The 12,279-nt window shown below is 52.2% G+C and overlaps 1 protein-coding gene across 1 annotated transcript in view; it reads left to right on the plus strand.

Annotated features, from left to right (window-relative positions):
* LOC140407907 (exocyst complex component 3-like) overlaps positions 1–10,943 on the plus strand; it is an 83,143-nt gene extending 72,200 nt beyond the window's left edge. Inside the window, exons 10-11 of the mRNA XM_072495112.1 lie at positions 8,376–8,497; positions 10,113–10,943. Coding sequence (XP_072351213.1) covers positions 8,376–8,497; positions 10,113–10,302 — 312 coding nt within the window. The 3' untranslated portion in view covers positions 10,303–10,943. The remainder of the gene's footprint in view (positions 1–8,375; positions 8,498–10,112) is intronic.
* Positions 10,944–12,279: the final 1,336 nt, after the last annotated feature.

Here is a 12,279-nt window from a genome sequence, read left to right on the forward strand (position 1 = left end):
GACTTGTAAAGCAAGACCTACCCCTCACAAATCTGTGCTGACTATCCCTAATCAAGCAGTGTCTTTCCAGAGGCTCAGAAATCCTATCCTTCAGTACCCTTTCCATTACTTTGCCTACCACCGAAGTAAGACTAACTGGCCTGTAATTCCCAGGGTTATCCCTAGTTCCTTTTTTGAACAGGGGCACGACATTCGCCACTCTCCAATCCCCTGGTACCACCCCTGTTGACAGTGAGGACGAAAAGATCATTGCCAACAGCTCTGCAATTTCATCTCTTGCTTCCCATAGAATCCTTGGATATATCCCATCAGGCCCGGGGTCTTGTCTATCCTCAAGTTTTTCAAAATGCCCAACACATCTTCCTTCCTAACAAGTATTTCCTCGAGCTTACCAATCTGTTTCGCACTGTCCTCTCGAACAATATCGCCCCTTTCATTTGTAAATACAGAAGAAAAGTACTCGTTCAAGACCTCTCCTATCTCTTCAGACTGTAGCACCATCGATCACACACGAGGCGTGACGTAAAGAACTTCAATCGAGGCTTTATTGAGCAGACTTGTTCAGACTCGTTCCCCAGCAGCTCAGTCACAGAATGCAGCTGCGGGGATTAAACCCAGGTTCTTATACCCCGCCTATCTGGGTGGAGCCCAGTAGGTGGAGGATCCAATCGGGATCCAGCATCTGTCCTCCAATAGCTCCTCGGCATTCCTGGTGTACCGTATTACCCCTAATACATACCACCACATTCTCCCCTTGTTAAAAAAGAACCCGGCGGGGTGGTGGGTGGTATGGTGGTCGGGGTTCACAGGGTCGGTGCCTTAACCATTGAACTATATACAATCATGCCGCTTTTACTGGGCTACCGAATTATTCACATTTTACCCGATTTGCAGCGTTAACTATTTACAACAATGTCGCTTTGCTGGGCCACTGAATTATATACATCTTAAGTCGATTTGATGAGTCGAGATGGTGCTCTGGTCGCCCTTTCCGATCGTCTCAGCCCGGGTGGTGGTGGTGGTGCTGGCTTGGGTCCGGTCGACTCTGGGAGCATCGCGCTGTCCCCTTCTGTTTCCTTACTCCTGGACGGGCCTGGGAGGAGGAACGATCCCCCCGGGAAGGGGGTGGCTGTGGGGTGCACCAGCGGGAGTGAGGGGGAGGTGATTTGTGTTGGGGGGGGTGGGGAGCTCCGGCGGGCGCCAGGTCCCGCAGAGAGACCGTGTCCTGTCGGCCGTCTGAGTACGCCACGTAGGCGTACTGCGGGTTTGCGTGGAGTAGAAGTACCTTTTCCACCAGCGGGTCTGATTTGTGCGCCCGCACATGTTTCCGGAGCAGGACGGGTCCCGGGGCCGCCAGCCAGGTCGGAAGTGACGTTCCAGAAGCGGACCTCCTAGAGAAGACAAGGAGGCGCTCGTGAGGCGTTTGGTTAGTGGTGGTACACAGCAGGGACCGGATAGAATGAAGGGCATCCGGGAGGACCTCCTGCCAGCGGGAAGTTGGGAGACTCCTAGACCGTAGGGCCAATAGACCGTTCCGTTCTCCCTCTCTACCTGCCCATTCCCCCGGGGGTTGTAGCTGGTGGTCCTGCTCGAGGCTATGCCCTTGCTGAGCAGGAATTGACGCAGCTCGTCACTCATGAAGGAGGACCCCCTGTCGCTATGGATGTAGGCGGGGAAACCGAACAGTGTAAAGATGGTGCCGAGGGCTTTACTGACCGTGGCCGCGGTCATGTCGGGGCAGGGGATGGCGAAGGGGAAGCGGGAGTATTCGTCAACGACGTTAAGAAAGTACGTGTTGTGATCGGTGGAGGGGAGGGGGCCTTTGAAATCCAAACTGAGGCGTTCAAAGGGACGGGAAGCCTTTATCAGGTGTGCTCTATCTGGCCTGAAAAAATGCGGTTTGCATTCTGCGCAGATTTGGCAGTTCCTGGTGACTGTTCGGACGTCCTCGACGGAGTAAGGGAGGTGGCGAGCCTTTATGAAGTGGTAGAAACGAGTGACCCCCGGGTGGCAGAGGTCCTCGTGGAGGGCTTGGAGACGGTTCACTTGTGCGTTGGCACAAGTGCCGCGAGATAGGGCATCGGACGGCTCGTTCAGCTTTCCGGGACGGTACAAGATCTCATAATTGTAGGTGGAGAGTTCGATCCTCCAGCCCAGGATCTTGTCGTTTTTTATCTTGCCCCGCTGTGCATTATCGAACATGAAGGTTACCGACCGTTGGTCAGTGAGTAGAGTGAATCTCCTACCGGCTAGGTAATGCCTCCAATGTCGCACAGCTTCCACTATGGCTTGGGCCTCCTTCTCTACTGAGGAGTGGCGAATTTCCGAAGCGTGTAGGGTCCGGGAGAAAAAGGCCACGGGTCTGCCTGCTTGGTTGAGCGTGGCCGCCAGAGCTACATCGGACGCGTCGCTCTCGACTTGGAAGGGGAGGGACTCGTCGATGGCGCGCATCGTGGCATTTGCGATATCCGTTTTGATGCGGCTGCAGGCCTGGCGGGCCTCTGTCGACAGGGGAAAAGTAGTGGACTGGATTAGTGGGCGGGCCTTGTCTGCGTACTGGGGGAGCCACTGGGCGTAATAAGAAAAGAAGCTCAGGCAGCGTTTCAGGGCTTTGGTACAGTGGGGAAGAGGGAACTCCATGAGGGGGCGCATGCGTTCGGGGTCGGGGCCTATCACTCCATTACGCACTACGTAGCCCAGGATGGCTAGATGGTCGGTGCTAAACACGCATTTTTCCTCGTTGTAGGTGAGGTTGAGGGCGTTAGCGGTCTGGAGGAATTTGCGGAGGTTGGCGTCGTGGTCCTGCTGGTCGTGGCCGCAGATGGTGACGTTGTCGAGGTACGGGAACGTGGCCCGTAAACCGTGCTGGTCGACCATTCGGTCCATCTCTCGTTGGAAGACCAAGACTCCGTTCGTGACGCCGAATGGAACCCTTAAGAAGTGGTATAGCCGCCCGTCTGCTTCGAAGGCAGTGTACTTGCGGTCACCGGGGCGAATGGGGAGCTGGTGGTAGGCGGACTTAAGGTCCACGGTGGAGAAGACCTTGTACTGTGCAATCCGATTGACCATGTCGGATATGCGGGGAAGAGGGTACGCATCTAGCTGCGTGTACCTGTTGATGGTCTGACTGTAGTCTACGACCATCCTTTGCTTCTCCCCTGTCTTCACTACTACCACCTGGGCTCTCCAGGGACAATTGCTGGCCTGGATTATGCCTTCCTTCAGCAGCCGCTGGACTTCGGACCTGATAAACGTCCGGTCCTGGGTGCTGTACCGTCTGCTCCTAGTGGCGACGGGTTTGCAATCCGGGGTGAGGTTCGCAAACAGTGAGGGTGGTTCGACCTTGAGTGTCGCGAGGCCGCAGATAGTCAGTGGGGGTATAGGGCCGCCAAATTTGAATGTTAAGCTCTGGAGGTTGCATTGGAAGTCCAACCCCAGGAGGATGGGAGCGCAGAGGTGGGGAAGGACGTACAGCCGGTAATTTTTGAACTCTCTCCCCTGCACCGTAAGGTTTGCGATGCAGAACCCTTTGATTTCAACGGAGTGGGACCCCGCCGCCAGGAAATTTTTTTGGGTGCTTGGCCGAATTACAAGGGAACAGCGTCTTACCGTGTCCGGGTGAATAAAACTCTCCGTGCTCCCCGAGTCGATCAAACACGGCGTTTCGTGGCTGTTCACCAGCACCTTTGTCGTTGTCGTCTGGAGCGTCCGGGGCCGCGACTGGTCGAGGGTCACCGATGTCAAACGTGGTTGGTGTATCAGACTGTTGTTTTCAGGCAGTGTGGAGCCGTCCACGCCGGGGTCCTTGCCTGTCAGCCAAGATGGCAGCATCCATGGATCGTATGCGGTCGGGGGTGGACAAAATGGCCGCTCCCATGAGTCGCAGGCGGCCGGGGGTGGACAAAATGGCCGCTCCCATGAGTCGCACGCGGCCGGGGGTGGACAAAATGGCCGCTCCCATGGATCGCACACGGCCTGTGGGTAGGAAGATGGCGGCACCCGTCCCCCCCTCGTGGTGTCCGGGGTCCAAAATGGCGGCGCCCGCTGGCCGCCCGTGGGTCGCTGGGGGGGTTGAGCCCGTGGTCCCATTTGTTCCCCGCAGATAGCGGCGACCCCACGGGACTGGCACACCGCTGCGTAGTGCCCCTTTTTACCGCAGCTTTTGCAGGTGGCCGAGCGGGCCGGGCAGCGCTGGCGGGGGTGTTTTGACTGCCCGCAAAAGTAGCAGCGGGGGCCCCCCGGGTGGTCTGGGATTCTGGCTGCGCACGCTTGCGGAGGGGTTGGGGTTGCCGGGGGCGTCGGTCGCGGCGGGGGTCCACGGAGCCCAAGGGGCTGCAGCGCGGTCGGGGGCATAGGCGCGGGCGTTTTGGGAGGCCACGTCGAGGGAGGTTGCGAGGGCCCGTACCTCTGTGAGTCCGAGAGAGTCTTTCTCTAAAAGTCTCTGGCGAATTTGCGACGATGCCAAACCTGCTACGTAAGCGTCTCTGATCAGGAGGTCCGTATGTTCGTTCGCCGTAACCGCTGGGCAGTTGCAGTTTCGTCCCAGGATCGTTAGAGCATTGAAGAAATGGTCTAGCGATTCCCCGGGGATTTGTCGTCTCGTCGCGAGCTGGTAGCGTGCGTAGACCTGGTTGATGGGCTTAATGTAGATCGCCTTCAGCAAGTTGATCGCCTCTGGGAATTCTTCCGCGCCCTCGATGAGTGAGTAGATTTCGGGACTCACCCTGGAATGCAGGACCTGCATCTTCTGGTCTTCTGTTGGTCTGCCGGGGGCTGTTCGGAGGTAACCCTCAAAGCACACCAGCCAGTGTTTAAACGTGGATGTTGCGTTTGCTGCGTGGGGGCTGATTCGCAGGCACTCCGGCGTGATCCGGAGCTCCATATTCCTTTTTAGGTCTGCGCAATAAATTGTAGCACCATCGATCACACACGAGGCGTGACGTAAAGAACTTCAATCGAGGCTTTATTGAGCAGACTTGTTCAGACTCGTTCCCCAGCAGCTCAGTCACAGAATGCAGCTGCGGGGATTAAACCCAGGTTCTTATACCCCTCCTATCTGGGTGGAGCCCAGTAGGTGGAGGATCCAATCGGGATCCAGCATCTGTCCTCCAATAGCTCCTCGGCATTCATGGTGTACCGTATTACCCCTAATACATACCACCACACAGACTCAATACACAATCTCCCGCTACTGTCCTTGAACGTACCTACCCTCGCTCTAGTCATTCTCACATTTCTCACATATGTGTAAAAGGCCTTGGGGTTTTCCTTGATCCTACCCGCCAAAGATTGTTCATACCCTCTCTTAGCTCTCCTAATCCCTTTCTTCAGTTCCCTCCTGGCTATCTTGTATCCCTCCAATGCCCTGTCTGAAACTTGGGTGTCATTCTCCGACCCCCCGCCGGGTTGGAGAATTGCCGGGGGCTGCCGTGAAACCCGCCCCCGCCGGTTGCCGAAGTCTCCTGTACCGGATATTCGGCGGGGGCGGGAATCGGGCCGCGCCGGTTGGTGGGCCCCCCCGCTCGATTCTCCGGCCCGGATGGGCCGAAGTCCCGCCGATAAATTGCCTGTCCCGCCGGCGTGGATTAAACCACCTTTTGAACGGCGGGACAAGGCGGCGTGGGCGGGCTCCGGGGTCCTGGGGGGGGCACGGGAAGATCTGACCCCAGGGGGTGCCCCCACGGTGGCCTGGCCCACGATCGGGGCCCACCGATCCGCGGGCGGGCTTGTGCCGTGGGGGCACTCTTTCCCTTCCGCCTCCGCCACGGTCTCCACCATGGCGGAGGCGGAAGAGACTCCCTCCACTGCGCATGCGTGGGAAACTGTCAGCGGCCGCTGACGCTCCCGCGCATGCGCCGCCCGGGGATGTCATTTCCGCGCCAGCTGGCCGGGCAACAAAGGCCGTTTCCGCCAGCTGGCGGGGCGGAAATTCCTCCGGCGTCGGCCTAGCCCCTCAATGTTGGGGCTCGGCCCCCAAAGATGCGGAGCATTCCGCACCTTTGGGGCGGCGCGATGCCCGTCTGATTGGCGCCGTTTTGGGCGCCAGTCGGCGGACATCGCGCCGTTTCGGGAGAATTTCGCCCCATGTTTCCTCAGCCTTACATAAGTCTCCTTTTTCCTCTTAACAAGACATTCAACCTCTCTTGTCAACCATGGTTCCCTCACTCGACCATCTCTTCCCTGCCTGACAGGGACATACATATCAAGGACACGTAGTACCTGTTCCTTGAACAAGTTCCACATTTCACTTGTGTCCTTCCCTGACAACCTCTGTTCCCAACTTATGCACTTCAATTCTTGTCTGACAACATCGTATTTACCCTTCCCCCAATTGTAAACCTTGCCCTGTTGCACGCACCTATCCCTCTCCATTACTAAAGTGAAAGTCACAGAATTGTGGTCACTATCTCCAAAATGCTCCCCCACTAACAAATCTTTCACTTGCCCTGGTTCATTACCAAGTACTAAATCCAATATTGCCCCTCCTCTGGTCGGACAATCTACATACTGTGCTAGAAGAGCTTCCTGGACACACTGCACAAACACCACCCCATCCAAGCTATTTGATCTAATGAGTTTCCACTCAATATTTGGGAAGTTAAAGTCACCCATGACTACTACCCTGTGACTTCTGCACCTTTCCAAAATCTGTTTCCCAATCTGTTCCTCCACATCTCTGCTACTATTGGGGGGCCTATAGAAAACTCCTAACAAGGTGACTGCTCCTTTCCTATTTCTGACTTCAACCCATACTACCTCAGTAGGGTGATACTCCTCGAACTGCCTTTCTGCAGTTGAAGTTTCCGGTGTGTTCAGTTGATGTAAGGGTAGGTGGGATTAGGAGTGTGATCATGTGTGACAAGATTTACTGACTGACATACTGAGGGATAGATGTGGGAACAGTTAAGGTGTTCAGGCCACCATCCACCCAAGCCACCTCCATCAAACTTATTGGATTTGTGACATAGAGAAGTACCACAGGTATCTCCCTATTGTTAGGTACCCTCAATGGTAAGCGAATGACAGAGTATCCTGCTGGTACAACAGGCTCAGCATCAGGCTGGGAACCTCCAGCAGACCTCCGACTGCTGTCTCGCCTGGGGGTTCCTACCTCCACCTGATGTACATCAGCAGCAGTGTGGTGCTCACCGGAATGTGCCCCAGAAGCCTGACCAGTAACATTTCCCACCGAGGTCCATGCATCTGCGCTGGTGGAGGGTGGTGATGACAGCTTTGCCGTGACTATCACGGTGGCATCCTCAGAGCTCTCCTCCGAGGTGTTCTCCTCGGAGTCAGGAGAAGGTGCCGCCCGGGATGGGCAGGGACCTGCGGGGGAATGGACATGTGGTCAGTGGGAGGGATGGGTCGGGCAATAAGGCAACAACAACTCACGTTTGACAGGTCCAGTGGGTGAAGCCTGGTGGTTCCTCACCTCTGCGGCGTCAGCCAGCCTTCGCGTTGTTGGCCGCTCTGTCCACGGTCACACCGGTCACCTCCAGGGCCCATTCCTCGAAGGAGGTGAGGATTCTTATGTCCTGCACGCTACCATCAGTCTGGGCCCTCTCGTGACGGTTGTGGGAGAGCTTTTCCTGAGGAGACACGGAGAGGGCATCATTAGTCACATGTATGGTTCACAGTGGTTGGGGGTGGGGGTGGTGGTGAAGGAGGGGTTGGGGGGTTGAAGGGAGAGGGGGTGGATGCTACCATGGGGGGGTGGGAGAAGTCTCGGGAGGGGGGGAGGCAGAGGGCTGTGGTGTCCACTCACTCGTGCTGCCCAGTGTTAGTCATTGACCTTCTTCCTGCACTGGAGGCCAGTCCTCCTGGTCACACTCCCGGCGCTCACAGCCATCGCCACCTCATCCCAGGCAGCACTGGCTGTCCTATGGCTAACCCTCCTGGACCCTTGGGGGAACAGGACATCTCTCCTGGCCTCCACTGTGTCTAGCAACTTCCCCAGGTCAGGGTCCCCGAATCTTGGGGCTGGTCTCCTCGGTGCCATTGTTGCGAGCTGGCTGGGGTTGGCTGGGCAAGTGCTGCTCAACCTTGTTAACAGGGGGGCTGGTGAGCACGGTCCCGGCGAATCTGCTCGCGGGCCTTCATTTGCGGCGAGAAGCTCATGGGGCCTCGTTAAGTGGACCAATTAACATTGAATAGCTTTGCCGGCCTCGCTGAGCAATTCCCGCTCACCATCACATGTAGAAATCTTTCCAGAGAATCGCGCCCATCATCTTGCAAGCCAACCCTTTGACTTTGTTCTTTCACTGAGCAACTTTTGATTTTGTAAAACGTGATCCAGCCACATTCTCATGTTTGCTGTTGTCATTACAACAATGCAGTGGGAGTCAATAATGTTTCTTTGTTTTGACTATTTTCAGCAGTCTAGTGTTATTTGGCTAAACAAAGCCATCCAAGATGTGGCAGAAATATTAAAAATCAATGATATCGAAGCATTGAAAGTAGAGGTTGCGGCATTTGTTAGAAACTACCCCGACGTAAGGTAGGTAAACATAAGGAACTCTGTTTTTTTTAACATTTATTTTCTGAGAGGGTCTTTATTCGCCAAATTGAAAAAGCTGACTGCCTCAAAAAAGTTGACTACTTAAAATCGCAACACAATTGAAAAATACCCCTGATTTAAGGCCTGTGCTCAAAGCTGTACCTTCAAGATGAACAAATAAATTAAGTTACATTCTGCTACATTGGAATTTAGGATTTGTATTCGTGTCTTGTATCACCTTCGGTCTGTTTTTCTCTGAAAACTGAAACCCAATTATCTCACCTACGACATGAATGCAGTGGAATATGACGGTGTTGTGAGGTTAGCTTCCGCAATATGTAGCAAAAGGTTCCAATGAATAAGAAGGCGTGGCAAGAAGTCCATTTTGTTGGTCTGCAGTACAATGGAACCTGACCAGCCACATTATAGTTAAATTATTTATTTAGATGTGAACAGATCTTGGACCTGGATTTTCAGGATGGCAAATGGTTGGTGCCCTCACCTGAAGAGTCAGCAGGGATGCCCACTGCCATTTCACACTCATGCAAGGTTGATTGGCAGGTGGGACTTCTAAGCGCGCTTGAGAGGAAGACCCATTTTGGAGAGCTCGGGCCGATCAGATTGGCTGACAACTCTCTAGCTCATCGAGGCACAGTGCTGCAGTGGTTGGAAGAGGTACTGCAGTGTTGTGCCTGAGATGAAGTCCTGGTAACTTAAGTACAGGGCTCTTGGGAATGGGAGGGTAGGGGAGCTCGGGGATGGCGAGGGGTGGGGGGATTGCAAGGGTGGTGATTTTGCTGTCAGCAGCCATGATGGGGTGTGGAGAGGGCTGAGGGCCGTGAGGAGAAGGCACTCCGGTCTGAAATAATAATAATCTTTATTAATGTCACAAGTAGGCTTACATTGACACTGCAATCAGGTTACTGTGAAATCCCCCTCGGCGCCACACTACGGCGCCTGTTCCGGTACATGAGAGAGAATTCAGAATGTCCAATTCACCTAACAAGCATGTCTTTCGGGTGTGAGGCAACCGGAGCACCCGGAGGAAAACCACGCAGACAAGGGGAAGAACGTGCAGATTCCGCAGACAGTGACCCAAGCGGGAATTGAACCTGGGACCCTGGAGCTGTGAAGCAGCAGTGCTAATCACTGTGCTACCGTGCTGCCAAGAATGAGCAGCCACTCTTGATGTGGAGTGGCGCCCCTCCAATCTTAAGCCTCTGGTGACAGACTAGCGACCTGTCCCAGGAATAATTAACCATGGAAACAGATGAAAGTCTGCCTTAGTGTGGGAAAGAATTGGGGGGGGGGGGGGGAGAGAATTTATTTATTAGAATTCTCAGTTATAAGTTCCGAATTAAAATAAGCTTCCATAACCTTAGTAATACTTCTGTAAGGTTTATAGGGCCATATTTGAAAGGGCCAGAGAGTCATCAGTATCAGATGAAGTAAGAACATTTTCAAGGAAAAAGCAATAAAGAAAATTGCAAAAATAATATAGGACTCAACTTTAGAATAATAGGAATGAGGTGATCAGGACCCATGATTCTACTTGAATTCAGAAAACAAAGGATTGCCGTGTAATTTGTAAAACACTTCAATTTGTATTTTATAGGAAGGAACACATCAGCGCTATTCTGGACATAAAGGGGAAGATTTCCAAAGGAGCCAGGCGGTGCATCTTCAAACAAATGGATGACATTTGTCCCAATGATAATCATGGCAACAAATTATTTCAAGGGATAAAAGTCTCTAAATGGCGAAGGAGGAAGAATGATTGTTGTTTGTTGTGCTGCAGAGTATAATCAGAGAACAGGGGAGAAAAACAATCATTAATTGGCAGCAGCATTGTGTGTGAAGGCCAATTGAATCAAAACAATGCACAAGATTGACTGGGATGCAAGCACACTGCCATTTGGATCAACATTTTTAATGTTCATTTGAGTGATGACGCTGACACCAGAAAGTGCACATATCTCAGCTTGTTCTTCAGAAGCTAAATCATCAGTTTTTATATGTTTGAAAGAGAGTGATGATAGCTGTCAAGTTTTTGGAAGAAGAATTTTTTGTTTTTGTACTAGCTATCACCAGGATGTTAGTCTTTGGACATTCAGTTTTCATGTCGTGGGGATTTTATTTCTGTGAGTTTCTGCCTATGATCTAGTTACATAAAGAAATAAGTTTATTCAATTTGAAATGAAATGAAATGGAAATTGCTTATTGTCAGAAGTAGGCTTCAAATGAAGTTACTGTGAAAAGTCCCTAGTCGCCACATTCTGGCGCCTGTTCGGGGAGGCTGGTATGGGCATGCTGCTGGCCTGCCTTGGTCTGCTTTAAAAGCCAGCGATTTAACCCAGTGTGCTAAACCAGCCCCTAGCTTTTAAAGGGTAAAGTAGTAGCATAGATAGAGGGTTGGTTAATTAATAGAAAGCAAAGAGTGGGGATTAATGGATGCTTCTCTGGTTGGCAATCAGTAGCTAGTGGTGTCCCTCAGGGATCAGTGTTGGGCCCACAATTGTTCACAATTTACATAGATGATTTGGAGTTGGGGACCAAGGGCAATGTGTCCAAGTTTGCAGACGACACTAAGATGAGTGGAAAAGCAAAAATGTGCAGAGGATACCAGAAGTCTGCAGAGGTATTTGAATAGGCTAAGTGAATGGGCTAGGGTCTGGCAGATGGAATACAATGTTGACAAATGTGAGGTTATCCATTTTGGTAGGAATAACAGCAAAAGTGATTATTATTTAAATGATAAAATATTAAAACATGCTGCTGTGCAGAGAGACCTGGGTGTGCTCGTGCATGAGTCACAAAAGGTTGGTTTACAGGTGCAACAGGTGATTAAGAAGGCGAATGGAATTTTGTCCTTCATTGCTAGAGGGATGAAGTTTAAGACTAGGGTGGTTATGCTGCAATTGTATAAGATGTTAGTGAGGCCACACTTGGAGTATTGTGTTCAGTTGTGGTCTCCTTACCTGAGAAAGGACATACTGGCGCTGGAGGGTGTGCAGAGGAGATTCACTAGGTTAATCCCAGAGCTGAAGGGGTTGGATTACGAGGAGAGGTTGAGTAGACTGGGACTGTACTCATTGGAATTTAGAAGGATGAGGGGGGATCTTATAGAAACATATAAAATTATGAAGGGAATAGATAGGATTGATGCGGGCAGGTTGTTTCCACTGGCGGGTGAAAGCAGAACTAGGGGGCATAGCCTCAAAATAAGGGGAAGTAGATTTAGGACTGAGTTTAGGACGAACTTCTTCACCCAAAGGGTTGTGAATCTATGGAATTCCTTGCCCAGTGAAGCAGTAGAGGCTTCTTCATTAAATGTCTTTAAGGTAAAGATAGATAGTTTTTTGAAGAATAAAGGGATTAAGGGTTATGGTGTTCGGGCCGGAAAGTGGAGCTGAGTCCACAAAAGATCAGCCATGATCTCATTGAATGTGGAGCAGGCTCGAGGGGCCATATGGCCTACTCCTGCTCCTAGTTCCTATGTTCTAATTCCACCTCCATAACATTCCTCAACTCTGCCCCTGGTTTAGGTCATCTGCTGCTAAAACCCCCACTCATGTCTTTGTTACCTCTCGTCTCAACTATTCCTCAACTAGATTACACTTTTTTGGGGAAGTTATTTTTATTGAACTTTAACGTTTCTAACAAAAGATGATAAAAGTCATAAACAATCCTCTTTTTTAAAAAAATACACCCCGTGCCTCCCCCTCCTTTGTGCCCCCCCCCCGCCCAAACTATCCCCCCCCCCAACGAGTAAACCCCCTCCA

Source organism: Scyliorhinus torazame, chromosome 2, assembly GCF_047496885.1.
Source record: "Scyliorhinus torazame isolate Kashiwa2021f chromosome 2, sScyTor2.1, whole genome shotgun sequence".
In the NCBI taxonomy this organism is placed as follows: Eukaryota; Metazoa; Chordata; class Chondrichthyes; order Carcharhiniformes; family Scyliorhinidae; genus Scyliorhinus; species Scyliorhinus torazame.